Source organism: Natrix helvetica (assembly GCF_964273705.1).
Source record: "Natrix helvetica genome assembly, chromosome: 11".
Lineage (NCBI taxonomy): Eukaryota > Metazoa > Chordata > Lepidosauria > Squamata > Natricidae > Natrix > Natrix helvetica.
Genome location: NC_138562.1, coordinates 13,217,162 through 13,235,941, shown reverse-complemented (window position 1 = coordinate 13,235,941; position 18,780 = coordinate 13,217,162). Strand labels below are relative to the sequence as shown.

General features: G+C 44.6%; 1 protein-coding gene across 1 annotated transcript; it reads right to left on the bottom strand.

Annotated features, from left to right (window-relative positions):
- Positions 1-960: 960 nt before the first annotated feature.
- On the bottom strand, positions 961-17,960 carry NOX1 (NADPH oxidase 1; the record flags this gene model as incomplete). Its single annotated transcript, XM_081964176.1, has 13 exons — positions 961-1,087; positions 2,703-2,827; positions 2,974-3,120; positions 5,047-5,209; positions 5,722-5,957; positions 6,737-6,829; positions 8,443-8,581; positions 9,535-9,716; positions 11,089-11,231; positions 12,357-12,441; positions 13,833-13,943; positions 15,312-15,407; positions 17,916-17,960. 13 exons carry the CDS (start codon positions 17,958-17,960, stop codon positions 961-963), a joined length of 1,692 nt encoding a protein of 563 aa, XP_081820302.1.
- Between the last annotated feature and the right edge of the window lie 820 nt (positions 17,961-18,780).

Below are 18,780 nucleotides of genomic sequence, written 5' to 3'. Positions count from 1 at the left end.
ATTTACCGAAAGAATCAGAATTGGCTGTTCATGCAAACCAGCAGCAGTTAAACTCCCAGCAAGCATTATAACTCCGCTGATGTCGCATTCTAATACAGGAAAGGGGAACATTACAGAGAAACCTTTTCCTGACTGTGCACCATTCAAAGGCTGCTCAGAATCCATTACAGCCCTTACCATTAACATTAGCATGGGGATAATTCCTTTTCAGATTGCTGCTTATGCACCTGTCATGTCGCACCCTTGCAATTTCCCCGACACAAGAGGAATCCATTCACAGCACTCCGAGCAAAGTGATTGCGTGAATATAGTCTGCAGCCCTTGCAAAACAAAAACAAAAAAAAACGAGGGCAACATCTGGGAAATGTTGACTCTGGTTGAATAGAAGATTTGAGTTGATTATAGCTCTGAAGATGTGGCATCAGCATAGATTTTAAGTACACGGCGGTCAAAATAAGAGATGGGTGTTTGCTGGATGAAGCGAGAATCAAATGTTTTGAATGTGTCATTCTTTTTAACTGCAGCTTTTGGGAAGGACAGCGTTTCTCAGGCTCGGTTATTGGAACGTTTTTTTTGTCCCCGAATTGTCCATCGTCAATACAAGAAAGCTTGCACTTTTTCCCAAGAAGCAATTTTTTAAAAAAATTGAAAGTTGATCCCCACATCACAATTCACTGAAAGAGAGAAAGCCTGGCTTTTATCGATATAGTCAGATGGCAGTGCAATGTGCCAATTCATCAGTGCTCTTTGACTCCCGGCAATTTTTTTTTTTAAGTTTACATTTTGCCTATTTAAACTTTTTTTAAAAAAAAATAAATAGAAAATAATTATCCTGGCAATATGCAAACTTGAAAGGAGTGTCCATTGCTTGTTAAAGTTGCAAACTCTTGCCTGACAGTCATTATTTGGTCCAGTGAGGCGTTTAATAGTTTTCCCCTTCTGATTTGGGTCTTTGGTGTTTCAAAAGTTCTCCTTGTTGAAATAAAACTGGACATTTCTGGGATCCAGGCTAGAGTGCTGACTGCAGTATTTTCTCAGCATTTTGGCCAGCTGCTCTGGTCCACACAAGAACACACCCACCACAGACCTAGGATAAGGATAAAAATAACATACATCAGTTGGAATAAACATTCTTGGAAACTGCTGGGCTCTGGAAGCCACATTAAGTGGGATTTGCATATCTTGGCAGGTTTGACGTAGTTATTTTATTAAGGGACAGGAACAAAATGGCAACCTATGGTTAGCTGGAGAGATTAAAACATTGGCTGGTGAACTAAGCAACATGGCTTGAGATGACGGGCAAATTGGGTGAATGGATAATCCATGGTTTCTTTAGGTCAATGAAGGATTTTTTTTCTGTTAACAGATTAACAGCTATGGCTTGGTGTAATGTGCAGACATTAACAATAGGGTTGGTTTATGACTTCCCAGCTTGTCGGTAGCTTACTTTTGTGTCTATCTAACTTACAAGACACAGAACAACAAGATAAGACAAAGAAGAGACTAGGAATTAAATAGGCAAGCTATGATTTTTCAAGACTGGCTCTAGCTTGTTCAAGAAAGCATGGATAATACTTATACAAACTACAGATGGCAAGCATTATATACATATCAGGCCTGGAAGCCATCTTTTGCATTGGGCCCACATATAATGCTGTGGGAAATTGGGAGGGGGGATTTTATGGAGCATGGGAGGTATAGTCAAAATAACATAAAGTCAAGGACGTATTGACCTGCACCTGGAGGGGTGTGACTGGGAGCCATCTCCAGTTGGAACATTGCCTGATTGGACCTTGTGATGGACCTGTGGGTGCTGGGCAGGGACTTGGACTTTCATTTGGATGGGGAAAACCTGGAAGCTTTCAGATTTGGGTTTTCCCAGATGTGCCAATATGATATCTCTAAGAAGATGGAACTTTGAGGAAACTCAAGCCTCGCGTCTTCTTTCGTTGGGGGGGGGGGTGTTACTGAGAACCCCGACAGTACATTTCCTCTTTATCAAAAAGGACAGAACATGTCTTCTAATATGTTAGCTTACGGAGCAAATGTATCCAGAACTGAACAAGGCATGCATTCTTTAAAGTAAATTTGTAGGCCCTGCAAATGTAATAAAAGATTAACTGGATAAATGCTTGATTCATTATGAGAAGGTTTGATAGGGAGCTGTCCAGGGTACTGATTCCCTGTCCACAATGTTCCAAAGAAGAGACCAGAAGTGGTATTCAGCCAGTTCTGACAGGTTCTGGAGAACCAGTAGCAGAAATTTTGAGTAGTTCAGAGGACCGGCAAATAGGCTGGCCCCGCCCTTGCTGCCTCCCAGCTGATCTTCTTTTGTTGCCCTGAACAGGAGAATGGAGCGGGAAAGCAGGTTAGTGGGGTGAGGACGGAATGGAGATTTTGCAGTATACTTGGCCTGCCATGCCCACAAAGCCATGCCACACCTACAGCACCAGTAGTAAAAAAAAAATGAATCCCACCACTGCAAGAGACCATAGTTTAGGGATAGAGCATGTGGGCATTCAATCCCAGACATCAGAACTGTATTTCAAGTTTTGAAAATTCAGGTAGCAAATGACCGGGGAGTTTTGTTTCTTCCAGAAATCCTGGGGGGGGGGGGGGAATCGTTACTCTTTGGAAAAACTACATTCTTTGGTTTCGATGAGAAGAAAGGAGCTTTACCTGGTCGAAAAGCTATCTCTTACCTGGGGTGTGCGGCTGCCACTGCTGAGAATTCATTATTCCACATGGGCCTCCCAAAAGAGGTTTTTTGCCTCAGGCCTGTCACCATGTCGGTGGACTTCTGAAAATTGATAGCTGCGTGGCCAACCTAGTTTCCCAACAAAGAAAGGCCACCAAAGTCAACATTGCACAACACTCCCAACTCTGAAATGCAGATGGCTTCATTGAAAGTGCCATGTGATAAAAGTCAAGAAGCTCCAGAATAAGTTTATACGGAATAGCTCTCCAACTCACCATGCTTCTGTTCCAGCCCGTGAGGTAGAGATGATAGCTCAGGAAATCTGCTCTACCAGATCCCTCCATCTCCTGCTCCAAGGAGGAAAGGAGGTGTTTGAACCAAGCAAACGATCCCGTTTCTCTGCAAATCCAGTAGAAGTAAATCTGGCCGCCCACAAGAAAAAGAAAAGAAGATGGAAACGGCAACAGGCTTTGAAATGCCCTCTGAGTCAGAATGCCCTGCTGGCATACAGATCTTTCCTTCTTTCAACACAGAGTTGAAAGATGTTGAGATCAGAGAGAAGTACAACAACTTTTAGGGGTTAGTCTTTATGCTATTTATGTTGTTTATACTTGTTGTCATGGATTGCACCAGCGAGGCTAAAACCAATTTCGTTGTACACATGAATGTACAATGACAATAAAGGCTGTACTATGCTATTGCCCTGCTTACTGCATTGATTTCCCATTTTTATGTGGACCATCAAATCCCAAGGAAACTCGGTTTTCACAGCGCACTAAATTACCCCAAAGAAACTCAAATGAAAACTCAACTTTGCCACATAGAACGTGCGTAACCCAATAGATCAAGGGTGTCAAACTCGATTTCATTCAGGGCCGCATCAGGGTTCTGTTTGACCTCGGGCGATGTGGAGGGGTGTGGCCAGGGGGCATGGCCTGCTCAATGTCACTCATGGCGGCCCGAGCATTCTGCCAGCAGAAACGGAGCTCGGGTGGGCCAGGTGTGGCAGTCCCAAGCTCCGTTTTCTCTGGCAAAGGGTTGCAGGAGGCCGTCACAGTTGAAAACGGAGCCTCCTGAGCTCCATTTTCACTGGCAGAGACACTGCAGGCCAGCCCTTCATTGTTTCCAGAGCAGCCCTGTGGGCCAGATTTAAGCACCCAGCGGGCCGTATCCAGCCCACCGGCCTTGAGTTTGACACCTCTGCAATTGGTGCTTAACTGAAATCCATAAGCAAGGTTGTGTGAACCAGTGCTCCTAAATTATAAAAGTTGGATGGGAGGCAATCTTGTCTGAGTAATAGAGAAGATGTTTTCAGGAAGTCTTTCAGCCTTTATTTCATGAATGTTAATTGCCTTTATATTTGTCCCAAAGGGGCTTTTTCAAGAGGCAACTGAACATTCTTGTTTTTTCTTTGAAGATGTTTAGCTTCCCAGATGAGAAACAAAACGTCTTCAAAGAAAAGCAAGACTATACAGTTGCCTCTTGGAAAAGCCCCTTTGGGACAGCAATGACCTGGATGACTCAGGATCTCCATAGACATTTAGCCATGCTTTCCTATTTAACTTTCTTATCATTTTGTAAGCCTTTTAGAGTCACACTAGTAGCATGGTGGGTGGCATATAAATTTAATCAATAAATCAATGTTGTAGATTCCACATTCAATCTCCAGGCAAGTAAGGCTGAGGAAATTCCTAATCTTGGAGAATTTACGGCAGTTGACAATTCTGGTCTAGAAGAGACCAATGTCTAACTCTATTTTCCTCTCTCTGCAGAATAGCAATAGCACTTAGACTTATATACCTCTTCATAGTGCTTTTACAGCCCTCTCTAAGCGGTTTACAGAGTCAGAATTTTGCCCCCAACAATCTGGCTCATTTTACCCACCTCAGAAGGATGGAAGGCTGAGTCAACCTGGAGCTCATCAGGATCAAACTCCTGGCTGTGGGCAGAATCAGCCTGCAATCTAATCAAGGAAGGAAGGAAGGAAGGAAGGAAGGAAGGAAGGAAGGAAGGAAGGAAGGAAGGAAGGAAGGAAGGAAGGACAATAGCACTCTACTTCACAGTGCTTTTACAGCCCTCTCTAAGCGGTTTACAGAGCCAGCCTATGGCCCCCAACAGTCTGGCTCCTCATTTTACCCACCTCGGAAGGATGGAAGGATGAGTCAACCTTGAGTCATTGAGATTTGAACTGATGAAGTGCAGCTAGCAATCAGCTGATGTAGCCTGCAGTACTGCGCTCTAACCACTGCGCCACCTCAACTCTTACGATAGTGATAGTCTGATTTCTTTTACTGCTGTGCCTTAGAGACTACTTGTAAACAGGTTAAGGAGAAGCCAACTGAACTTACCTTTCTGGTTTGAAGTTCCTGGTCACCACGCTGGAACTTGTACCAGATGGATTTCAGTACTGAAGCAAAGGGAGTCACCCCGATCCCTGCTCCCACCAGCATGGCCACCTCATACTGGAAGACATCCTCACTGGCTGTGCCAAAAGGACCATCCACCATCATCCTGAAAAGATGAGCAGTGTTTTGTTTTTTTCTCCCCGCTGTCATAGATTACAAAAAGCTGGGTGGTGCAGTGGCCTAGAGGCGGAGCTCTTGCCTCACAATCAGGAGGCTGTGAGTTCGATCCTAGGTAGAGGCAGATATTTCCCTCTCTGGGCACAATGAGAATATATCTGCTGAGTATAACTCCGCATTGGCAATAGGTAGGGCATCCGGCCAGTAACACCCGGCTCCATTCGGTTGCTCAGACTCCACCCCCACAAGGGATTATGGGGTCAATTAATGATAGATTGTTAAAAGTCAATCTGGTGCCATCTGTGCCATAAAACATCTAGGAGAGCTTAGTTCCACAAACTGGACCACCCTGGCTTCAGATATATTGGAATGTTTTTGTCCAAACAAAACAAAATAGTAACTCTGAAGAGCTTATACGTTTTCAAGCTTATCCAAATGGGACTTATTCAAGAGATTCAAGTGAGGCCAACCACAGCTACTCATGTTGCCATCTCTGCTCACCTGGGCATCGGTGAGTTTGGTTGCTGCAAGGTGTCAATCAAGGTCTCAGTCCAGTCACCTGCCACCCGAATGTGGACCGAGAAGAAGTCTTCCTCTGGGGCCGAAGTGAGAGTGAACGGATGCCACTCTAGATAGGAGATGGCGGGGCAGTTGAGGAACACATACTGCCCGATTTCCATGGTAAAACCCGCCTTGCACATCTGAATTTCTAGTACTCTGGAGGGATGCATGATGACCTGCAGACAGGATTTCAAAAATGACAAAGCCCTATTCCTTCTCCCCGTGGGGGGATGAGGTGAATTCCGTGTACAGTATCCTCTCCCCACGCTGAGTAGACCTGCAAGGAAGGCAGATTGAACCCTTCCTGACTTTCCTCTGATGCTGAAACACAGCCCTGCCTCCTCCTCCTTTCTCTTTTGGACACATAAAAAGATGGAGGTTGGGCTGGAGTTAAAATTGCACAAATCGTGGGCAGGTTTTCAAGACATCCATCACTCTTCATTGGATGAGCAGCGAAGCAGCAAACCGTTTTCACATGGAAGCTGCATGGAAGTTGAGCTCAGCTCTAAATCATCTTTACTGTGCAAGGACAGTAATATTGTATTACTTGATTATGGGTTTTAGATCTAAGCCTCTCTGTCTTTCTCTGTCTCTTTTCTCTGTGTGTGTGTGTGTGTGTCTCTGTCTCCCTTTCCCTCTCAGTCTCTCTTTCTCTTTCTCTCTCTCTGTCTCTCTTTCTCTCTCTCTCTCCCTCTCTCTCTCTCTCTCTCTCTCTCTCTCTCTCTGTCTTTCTCTCTCTCTGCCTCTCTCTCTCTCTCTGCCTCTCTCTGTCTCTCTCTATCTCTCTCTCCCTCTCTCTTGTCTTTCTCTCTCTCTGCCTCTCTCTCTCTGCCTCTCTCTGTGCCTGTCTTTCTATCTCCCTCCCTCCCCCCTCTCTTTCTCTCCATCCCTCCCTCCCTTAACTCTATTTAGGACAAAGCTGGTGAGTAAATTTGGAGACAGACCCAACACTTACCTTTGTAATAACCACCTTCTGGCAGGAACGCCAAATCCTCAGGGCTCGCTCAAATGCATAGAGAATAATAGGCGCCAGCACCCACTTCCAGGACTTAAAAGAAAAAAAACAACAAGTAAAGTACAGTAAGAAGGACCATCCTGCAGGAAAGCAGGACTTTTTCCTGATCTTTCTATCTCCAGAATTAGTGTAGTTCCTTATGCAGAATTCATGCCTTATGTTAAACCACCGCTTGCTTTTTACCATAATTGCCTGGTTTTTCCCAATATACCAAGCCACAAACCATAACTTTATAACTCGTCAAGCCCCAATCACATGATAGCTACATTTAGTGTAATAGGAAGTTCAGCTTTTGGGGTGGGGCTGGGTGGACGAAATTTTGGTTAACAGTCAACTACACATTGGGTTGAGGTCAAGCGTTGGCAACTGACTCAACCAATCCAAAGCAAAATGATCACATGGTCCTCTTTAAAGGGGTAGGGCTAGGATTACAAGAATCTCCACAATTGAATCATTCCCATTTTAGGACTCATTTCTCTTTCACTACATTAGAATGAATAGCTTTTCCATATCTTGCTATCCCATGAACCAGATAAGACCTTATCCTCACCAATAATAAGGTTGCTGCAAATAAAACTGTCTCCTGAATCCTTCTCAGGTGCTGCTCTCAGGCCCAAAATCTAAAATGACATCTGGTGATTCTTCCAAACCGAAGTCTTTATTGTTTCACACCCAAGACAGAATCTTGCCAGACTAAACTCTCTAATATCTGCATCTACTCTGGGAATGATTAGGGAAGGGCTGTCTTCATCCTCTTTCTCTCACGCAAGATATCCTGGCTGAGTTGCCTCTTATTCCCCTGCAATGCACCCTTACCTGCTGGAAATCCAGGGGTGGGCTGCTGGGGGTTCGCACGGGTTCTGGCGATCCTCTAGCTAGGATTCTGCCCAGTTCGGCAAACCCCCAAATGCCACCCATGGCTGGCCACGCTCACCCCCCCTCCCAGGAGTCTCCATGCGGCCCATTCATCATGTTGGGAGTATACTCCTAGTGTTGGACAGGCAATATATATCTATCTACCATGACAAATGGTCGCTGTTCTCTCTCTCTGATTCTCTCTCTGCTTGTCCTATGCTTGATGACTTGATGACTGGAACGTGAACTGTGACTGTAAGCAATTGTTTGTTCTTTGAATTGTGTTTGGACTAATATCTACTATCTACTGCTTGTGAAATAAATTTAGTAGTAAAGCTACTTAATTTTACTAGCAGTGTCTGTGACTCTATTTGTGTGTTTCTACTAGCAACGTTTTTCCTCTCCGGCTGCACATTCCGCTGCACTACTCTCTGTCTCCCAACGGAGGTACCCCCTAACACATCATGCCAGGTAAGTGCAGGGCCCACACGGAGGCTCGGGGAGGGAGGAAAACGGGCCTAACGGAGGTTCCGGGAATCCAGAAGGCCTCCGGAGCCCAGGGAAGCAGTTTTTGCCCTCCCAGAGGCTCAAGGAAAGCCTCTGGAGCCTGGGGAGGGTACAAAATGCTGCTCCCTTCCCCCCCCGTGATGCAGGAGGCCAACTAGGCCACGCTCACCAGGGCCACGCCCACCCAGCAACGGGGCAGTGAACCCTGCAATGTTTGAAGCCGCCCCTGTGAGAATCCACCTCCCCACTCTCCCAGCACAGACTATCCCCAACGATGTTCTTACCTCAGCTGGAATACTTCCAAACTCAGGCACTTCGCAATGGTGATGGCTGCTGTTTTGGCCCCAGCGGGTAGGGTGATGCGCGCAATGCTCAGGGTCATTCTTCGTCAGACTTTCAGCTGTCTGCCCACGAACAAGACCTCTGCGGACACAAAAAGGGCACCCTCTAAATTCTTGCCTTTCCCAGGAGAAATTCCCAAAGGGATTCAGTGGCTGAGTAGTGGGGGGGGGAATGGCTCCCACTACTCGGCCTCACCCTCACTGAGAAGAGAAGGCAGAGCTGGAGGGCGGAGTGAAACGAGTCATCAGCCTAGATTTTGATTACATTCCCACCAAGAGTCTCAGCCCAACCCTTCAACAGGATCCAAACACCAGCATGCTTTTATAACAATTTTAAAATTATTACCTAATAAAAAGATTGCATAATTATAAAATAAAACAAGATAAAGGTGGGGAAAAACCCTAATCAGTCTTCTGACCCATTCAATATTTATATGTTAGGTTGTAGCTATCTACATACGTATGAATATCGCATATCTATAGGTGCGTTATGTATGTGTACAATTTGAGAGCAAGCAACACAATTTCATTTTTAATGTGTGCCAGAGTGTGCCCACAAGAAAAATTACAATAGAGGTTATCTTATCTTATCTTATCTTATCTTATCTTATCTTACCTTACCTTACCTTACCTTACCTTATCTATTTTATCATTTCCTATCCTCCTATCCTATCCTTTCCTATCCTATAATCATCTTATCATCATCTATCTTATCTTAAATAGAGCCAAATGCATCAGAGTAACCGATCTTACTGATTCATCTTTATCTTTTTTTTCCACTGTTTTTTTTCCCCTCTACAATTTTAGCTTTGGCTTTTTCTTCTCTTTTTCTCCCCTTTCTTCTTTTTTGTTCTATTTTAATTTTTGTTAATTCTTTTATTAAAATGGCTAAAACATTCCACCAAAATGACATATATGTGTGTGTGTGTATGTACTTGTGTGTATCAATCATTAACCCATTTTGTGTGTGTGTGTGTGTGTGTGTGTGTGTAGAATTAGCCCATGCTGCCCTCTGTTAAAGCATTGGTGTCTTACGCGATGCCATGGATGACGAGGCCAGCGAAATAGATGACAAAGAGATGGTGGGTGTACCAGAAGACTTCATAATAACTTCGGCGGATTTGTTCCATGGAAGAAGTGATCATGAGAATAAGGGCCAAAGTGATGATCACACCTGTCAGGCCTGGAATGGTGGTGAATGCTACATATAAAGGGATCTGAAAGAGCAAGCAAGGTGAAGTCACACAAAGACATAATAGATAGTGTCCCTAGGGTATATTCCACAACCTAGGATCCTCCCAACCTGGAGAATTTCAATCCCATAACATTTAGGAAACCTGGCCCGTATAACAAAATTTTAACAGAATAAAATGACCATCAAAAATCAAACATCTTTTTTAAAAAATCATCACTGAAACAGATCGTGTCCATTTTTTTAAACATACCCAAGGCAGGTCACCCAAAAATTTAAAACAAGATTTGAAAATGGCATCTTCTTTTTTTTAAAAAAAAAAGAAAATATGCTGTTCGATACACATATTTAAGACGTTGATCCTTTAAAGCAGCAGCCACCAACTGGTGGTCCGTGAGAAACGTTTGGTGGTCTGCAGAAAAAATATTTGCATTTTTTATATTGCGCTAAATCAGGGGTTCTCAAACTACGGCCCCTGGGCCGGATATGTGCAATGAATGTTTGTGTTACTGCAGAGTCTCCCTCTTTGGGGTCTTTTTGTGTGGGTCAGAGGAGGAAGGAATCTTGACTTGGGATCTGCTTCAGCCTCCTGGTGTGGGGCTTTGGGCAAAGGTTAGAGGGAAGTGTCACTCGTGGCAAAGAACTGGAGGGCCTTGTTCCAGTGGGACTGCATCATGGCATGGAACTGGCTGACCATCTCAACCCACTGAGCTTCCAGGGGCCAATACCTGGCCTTGCAATCCGGCAGGTCTTTCCTCTGATTGGAAAGCCTATGCTTGTAGTCCTCAGTGAGATGCTTCTACTGAGCCGCCTTCTCGGTCAGATCCAATTTGAACTGAGTTGTTTTGCTAACTCTTTCTCACGGGGGCTGCTTAGCTCCAACAACTGCTTCCTGTTGGGGTCCTAAGGAGCCCAGACGGGCAAGCGAGGAGTGGCTGGAAGGGAAGGGGTGAGTAGAGATTGATGAGGTGCCCCTCAATGTGAGTGACATCGAGTTGGCCACACCCACCCAGTCACATGACCACCTAGCCACGCCTATCCAGCAGGGCATTAATCAAATCATATTAGTGGTTCGCTGGATTTAAAATTATGAATTTAGTGGTTCCTGAGGTTCAAAAGGTTGGTGACCCCTATTTTAAAGGAAAAGACCATTAGAATATCGATCCAGTGTACCCTAGCAAAAGACATGGGGGGGGGCAGAATGCCAAGAAACGATTGGTGCCAAGCAAATCTCATTTTTTTTGTATCCAGGTTTAAAAAGCACAAATAATCCTCTTAAATTCCATGACCGACGTTACAGATAAAACCAAGAGTTTCCTGGTACTATCATATTTAGCCGAGGGCTGTCAAGTAATTTTATTTTCAGAAGTAAATTATTGATTTGGTGACGCACTTACCGTAGAGTTGGAATGAATAGGATTTACCCACAAATCACTCTTCTTATGAAGCTGGGACAGGATCGAAGGCAAGCTCTCATCCGCTTTCTGCTGAGCTTCGATGTACCACTCAACGTTGCACAAGTGAGCAACAGTGTGAATCGCTTCAAGAGAACACAAGGCAATTTATTGAACTGAGAAAAAAACAAAAAAAACTCCACCAACCCAGATGGTGGATTGAGCCCCAAACCCTTTAATACACCCCATACATCTTAATCATAATGTGGCCTAATTTGAACTAAGACTTGAAAAGGCATAAGTGAAAATGTCCAAGTCCTATTAGTTCGGAAAAGGAAACGACAACGAGTCACATTGGGCTTTGAGTAAAAACGGACACTCAGAAGTGTAAAAAGAAAAAGAAAAACTCCCCCAAGTTTTCAAATTTGATTTTTAAGAAGAATTTTTTCTGAACACCAAGATAGGACTTGGTCAACACAGTAAATTATAACACGGTTTCCTTTTTGTTGCTTAGTATGTTGTGTGAACTCTGAAGCCAGACATTGTGCAGTAGTAGTAGACATTTGCAAATCAGAGTTCATAGTTCTGTGTCTTAAGGAGTGCCCAACCAATTGTGATGTTTTCAATCAGCCGCAATTAAGCAAACCAGTGTTCAGCGTGTGATGTGAATGCAAACCATACTATTGCCCAGAGGTGGTATTCAGTAGGTTCTGACCAGTTCTGGAGAACAAGCGGCGGAAATTTTGAGTAGTTGGGAGACCCAGTAAATACCACCCCTGACTGGCCACGCCCCCATCTATTCTCTGCCTCCCGAGTCCCAGCTGATTGGGACAGAATGGGGATTTTGCAGTATCCTTCCCCTGGAGTGGGGTGGAAATGGAGATTTTACAGTATCCTTCCCCTGCCATGCCACCAAGCCATGCCCACCAAGCCACGCCACGCCCACTAAGCCATGCCACGCCCACCAAGCCATGCCACACCCACCAAGCCATGCCCGCAGAACCGGTAGTAAAAAATAAATTGAATCCCACCCCTGCTATTGCCTGCAAATATGTAATTATGGAGAAAGTTACATTGACAGGACCTCCATCCTCATCCCCATGACACCAAAACAATGGAAGGTGCAGCATGACATCACAAAAGCCAGCTCCAGTTTTATGCATTTCTGCTGCAAATTTTGAAGGCAGCATTTGCAGGCAGCATCATAATATTCCACTTCATTCCTTTCCCCCCGAATTCTTTCAGAATTATTTCCAGATGTTTCCATTTACCTGTATGAAGAGCAATCATGTAAGCCACCAGTTTATGGAAGGCCAGGTTGAAATCCAGCTGCCGTCTCATGGTGCGTCTGCAACACTGAATTGATAAAGAAAACAAAATCACAAACAGATGAGCTATTCAATTGTGGGAGAATAAAAGATGAGGATAGACCTGCTGGATCAGGGCCAGCCCCATCTAGCCAGCATTCCTGGCCATAAATTGGCCTTCAAGACACCCCTCTCTTTGTTGCTCTGTTTCGAGGCACATATTCTATTGGAAAACTTTACTTGCTTCCCATAGGAAGGAGAGGAGGAAAATGAATGGAAGGACTTCAGACAGTTCCTGGCTCCAAGGTTGTCTCCTGTGAACAAGCACTTCTGAGTTTTATTCCGGGAACTAGACTCTCTATGACTCTTCAAATTTTGCTAAACTGTAGTTCCCAAGATCCCGCAGAACAGGTCTCAATGTCTATGGGATGGAGACCAAGAAACCATTGGCGGAGCTGTCCATGTTCAACATTCTAGCCTTCCCCACCCCCTCTCATTTATTTCCTTATCATTTAATCTGGAAATGGACACGTTCCACCTTTCTGATACAGGATCCAGACATAAATTATACCCCTTGTAATCTTCCACAAGACAACTTTTAGCAACCAGCTGGATTCCTGGTGCCCACTCAACACTCAGGACTAACTACACCAGGGGTCTGCAACCGTAAACGCTCAAAGAGCCATTTGGACCCATTTCCCACAGAAAAGAAAACACTGGGAGCCACAAAACATGAGTGGGCATGGCCAACTCGATGTCACTCACTCAGTCACATGAGCCCCGCCCCTAGCCACACCCACCCAGGTTTTGTGGTTCCCAGTGTTTTCGTTTCTGTGGGAAACAGGTCTCTTTCTCTCTTTCTCTTTCTTTCTTTCTTTCTCTCTTTTTCTTTCTCTCTCACTCTCTTTTCCTTTTTTGTGGGAAACAGGTCTCTCTCTCTCTTTCTTTCTTTCTTTCTCTCTTTCTCTTTCTTTCTCTCTTACTCCCTTTTTCTTTTCTGTGGGAAACAGGTATCTCTCTCTGTCTCTCTGTCTCTCTGTCTCTCTGTCTCTCTGTCTCTCTCTCTTTCTCTCTCTTTCTTTCTCTCTTGCTCCCTTTTTCTTTTTTGTGGGAAACAGGAATCTATCTCTGTCTCTCTTTCTTTCTCTTTCTCTCTTTCTTTCTCTCTCACTCTCTTTTTCTCACTCTCTCTCTCTCTTTCTGTATGTCTCTCTCTCTCTTTCTGTCTCTCTCTGTCTCTCTCTCTCTCTCCCCATGCTCTCCTGCCCAGCTTCATGTGCCGAGTGACTGGGAGGGGAAGGCAGGGGGCAGGGCCACCCAATGGTGGGATCGTCCGACAGAGAGCCACAGCAGAGGGACAAAAGAGCTGCATGCGGATCCAGAGCTGCGTGTTGCTGACACCTGAACTATACCATACCACAAGCTCAGCCTCTTGCTCACCCGACAGGTGCCTCTCACGAAAGAGAGGAGATTCCGGCAAATGGGCAACAGGATCAACATACTATTGAAGTTGAGACACTTGGCCGAAGCCCGAGCCCAAGCCAATGCAGACTAGAAAGGCAAAGAGAAGAGAAGAACATTTGGGACATCATTTTAAGTTCCATATTACAGCTTATACTAAAGCATTAATATTATCACGCCTAGCCCAAGAACGTCTTGCAGTAAAACAAGGCAGCCAAAGTTCATTTTTTAAATTTACATAGACAGAATCTTGCCAGACAAAAAAAAAACCTTTACTACTCTTATCCTAACGGATGGACCCTGGGAAATTCTAGGGAAATTCTAGGGAGTGGCTGTCCTTCACTCCCTGATTCTGCGCTGCTCTCTTGTCCCAACTTCCTCCTTGGAATATGTCCCTTTTTTCCTGGGAGGTTGCTATAGCCCAGTGGGGGTACTTAGATCTGGCCCTCAGGGCTGCCACGGAAACAGTGAAGGACCCACCCGCGGTGCCTCTGCCAGCGGAAACAGAGCTCAGGAGGGCTGTGCGCGGCCCACAAGCTCCATTTTCACTGGCAGAGGACTGCAGGAGGCCGTTGCGGCTGAAGTGATATTGAGCTGGCCATGCCCACCCCAGCCACCACCACACAGCTCCCTCGTGGTCAAACACAACTCTGATGCAGCCCTCAATGGAATTGAGTTTGACACCCCTGCTGTAGCCCATCATATCAACTCCCCCTTCATATGCATTTTCCGTAACCGATATATGTATCTTGAGAAATGCATAAGGACTTTCAATGAAGTACAACAATAACTCTTGGGGGGGTGGGATTGATAAAGCTAGGACAAAGAAGTTGAGGGACAAGCCAAAACGAAAAAATTAAACCCGGCTACTACAACTGCTACATTTTACTAGGTAAAAGTTCCCCTTGCACATATGTGCTAGTTGTTCCCGACTCTAGGGGGCGGTGCTCATCTCCGTTTCAAAGTCGAAGAGCCAGCGCTGTCCAAAGATGTCTCCCTGGTCATGTGGCCGGCATGACTAAACGCCAAAGGTGCACGGAACGCTGTTCCCTTCCCACCAAAGGTGGTTCCTATTTTTCTACTTGCATTTTTACCTGCTTTTGAACTGCTAGGTTGGCAGAAGCTGGGACAAGTAACAGGAGCTCACTCCGTTATGCAGCGCTAGGGATTTGAACTGCCGACCTTCTGATCGACAAGCTCAGCATCTTAGCCACTGAGCCACTACTACTGGGTCATAAAATGCGGCAGAACTCACTCAACAACTGCCTTGCTTAGCAATGGAAATTTTGCACTCAATTGTGGTCTTAAATCCAGGACTACCTGTACACGTTGATGCAAATATAGGTACAATTTAATCCTATTAAGAAGTATATATATTTTTTACCAAGTTAGGTTAAGAAAAGTTCATCTCTACAGCAGGGAGATTGAAAGCTTCTGAGATGCCCAAAAAATGCTCACCCCAAGAATCTGCCTGGTGTAATAGTATTGTTCACTTTTCTCAAATATCAGGAAATATGTCACAAAAAGGTATGCATTCAATGCTATCCAAGCAGCCTAAGGAAGAAAGGGGGGGAAATCATTTCATGTGTTCAGTTTTACAATATCAGCGATTCATTGACAAGAAAGACAATTATATCCCGTAATATTTTGAAATGAAATAATCTATATCAAGCATTATATGTGGGGGGGGGGGGGGACCCTCAGTGTGCTGTCAGAGTTCCAAGTAGCATCCAAAAGTACATCAGAGTCTGAGGCAAAGGATTCAAAGTTCCCATTTATTAAGAGAGCCATATTGACACATCTGGGAAAACCCGAATCTGAGAGCTTCCCGGTTTTCCCACCTAGTTGAAAATTCAAGATCCTGCCCCCACGCCCCCACAAGTCCATCACATGGTCCAGTCTCCCACTGCCATGCTGGGCGTTCCACCCATCCAGTTCCGGCCAGGTACAGAGACAAAGGATGACCTTGGCTTTCTCGAAAGAATTTTGTTATGGCTACATATCACCCAACTCCGTATAATCACCCCTCCCATTTTCTCACAATAGAAAATGCATAGTAGAAGAATAGAAAGTGTGGCAGGTCTGAGGTCCAAAAGAAAAGATGGCTGCAAGCCTGACATGTGCATGACAACACACCAAGCATGAATTGTTTTGTTGCCTGAATTCGGATAAGTCACAATTGAGCTAAACACATCTTAGCATTGTCTAGGAAATAGACAGGAGGATTCAGGTCACATTTCATGCAAGAGGTCTACAAATATTAAGCATTCTTTTAGGGTTACAGATGGTCAACATTTGGCCCATTGTTGTATGGCAACATATGGCAGTTTTGCGTGCATTTTTAAATTGGCAAATACTACCTCTGTGTGACCCCAGAGTGGGGTGGGAATGGGGATTTTGCAGTATCCTTTCCCTACCACGGCCACCAAAGCCATGAGCACAGAACCAGTAGTAAAAAAAAATTGAATTTCACCACTGATTCTGCCCCTCGGTTAATGCAATTTAGGATTGCCTGATAGACCAAACTGAGCAAAAGGATAAAAGGCAGAAAAAAGAGGTGGTGTCTCAGAGGATGACTGTACCGCAAACTATGTCTTAAATCTCAGTTTTAAAAATATCCTCCCTATTTCCCAAGTCAGCTTCTCTTCTCGACACACGTAGCCTTCAATTGTTGATCCTGCTAATCCTCTGAGCCTTACAGGAATGAATCGCAGGACTTTGTCATCGCCACATGTTTATCTCTGTGGCAACCCAACTCAAGGTGGTGTACATACCTAACGCTCCCACCTCCTATTTTCTCTTTCACAGCAACCTCGGGAGGGAGGGTGGACTAAGAGGGACAGAGCAGCCCAACGTCACCAGCGAGGTTTCCTGCCGAAAGAGCTACTTGAAGTAGCTTTCCACCCGGCTTCTAACCAAGACCGTTTCAACTCCCATGCCCCAAAATGGCTCTCGTTATTTAGTTGTCAACCCTGAAACAGACGTGGTCGAAGCCATCTTGAGCCTTCAGTGCTGCCACACTGGAGCTGAGGGATAAGGAGTGGGGGTGTTAGAGATAGCTTGGGCTGTGAAGTCAAAACAAAATGCTTTCTCTTGGGAACCAAGGACGTTCTCACACCTGGCCGGAGGCAGGAGGAGTGATGTCACCAGAGCAGCCGATGCTGCCTTGATTGGGCCATGTGACTGATTATTTGGGGTTGAGTGAAAAACCTAATTAGGTGAAAACAGAGTTGGTTTTCACCAGATATGTGCCCATATGATATTTCCAATAATGCTCTTCTCTGAGGAATCCACCTTCCTTGGAGTTTTTGCTTGCGATGGATCTACTTAGAACCCTGACATTAGTCTTGTCCCGTATCCTCTTTCAGATACAAGAAGGGGACAGTCTCATTAGCAATATATTTCATTTATATGTAGCACTCTCAGAAATTCAGAGTTTTGGAATTTCGCTGCCACTGGGGGTGGGGGGGCAGGGTGATGGTGGCTCAGACCAGGGGTGGGTTACTGCTGGCATTACTGTGTGCACATGCCTACAGTTGCCTGTAAATTGTTCTGCACATGGCTAGGTAGGTAGGTAGGTAGGTAGGTAGGTAGGTAGGTAGGTAGATATATAGGTAGATGGACATGACATATAATCTTAGTACTCTTTAAATGCACTAAGAAAAGTTTCCAAACCTAAAAATTGTTTAAGCGAAATTGGCCAGCACATGATGTCATCATAGATAGAGATCTACCCATGTATCTGTATCGAGAGATCTGTAGATTCAGAGAATAGCAAAAAAATTAAAAGCCTCCTAACCACCAAAGGTTGTTGACCCTGGTGTAGCTTGAGTAGAACTTTAGAACTCAGCCAATGGCCTTTGCTACTCCATCCCATGTTTACCAAACTGGTGAAACTGGTACCATTCTTTTAACTAAGGTTGGACCAGGAGCCTCTTAGAGATAATTCATTGGCTGTACATTAGATGGAGCCTCCTGAAGTGGGTTATTGGCCCTTCTTTTTTTGTTCTTTCTCTATCTTGCCATTCAGACCCGAGATAGTAATAATAAAGCAGAACTTACGATCACCAGGGCTGGAAACCAGTGGTTGACGGCCCAGTTCCCCATCTTGGACTCTCACAGACCAGTTGCTTTTGCCTAGTTCTTGTCTGGGTCTGAAATGGGAGCAGGTTCTACCAATCCTACTACTGGTCCTTTCTGCTTCTTAGTCACACCTTAACTGATTTTCTGTCTTAATATTGATTTAGTCTTGGGAGGAAATGTAGCATCTTAAGTCCAGCCCAACCTAGGAGGTTGGCTTGGGTTTTCCCCTGCAAGGTTAAGAAAAGGAAATAATCTATTTTGTCTAATGCTAATTTTAAAAAATCCCACCCCGTTTTGAAAAAAAAAAAACACATTGATTAGAATAGCACAGGCACGGTCTAAAGTTATCAGCGATTAAACTTCCTTTTGTGTTTCCTTATTTTCTGTAATAATGTCTGTCTGGCATTTCTCATCAGCTGCTTTTTAATCTCTTGCAAATGTGTATAGATAACCAGCTTTGGTTTCATTTTAGGTTTAGTCCAATTTAATACCCATTTAATACGTTAAGTATCAAGGTAATCAGAATTGCTTTCTAGTTCAGCTATTCTCAACTGGATGTCTTCCAGGTACCTGGATCAAGTTTCCAAAATATTCAGCCACAGCTGTGTTGACTGGCCAAGTCTAGGAACTGATCAATATTCCTGCACGATATCCAATTATGGAACATCATGCGATTTCCTTCCCCTCAGCCTGTTTCCACCTCCTTCTATCAAATGTATCTGCCTCTGTAAGTTTTCACCTACAATTCAACTCTCTTCTTGGAAGCTTCCAAATCCTTACATGGTCATGTAAGATTGGATCTTCTTCTACTTCAGGAGTGTCAAACTCAAGGCCTGTGGCCAGA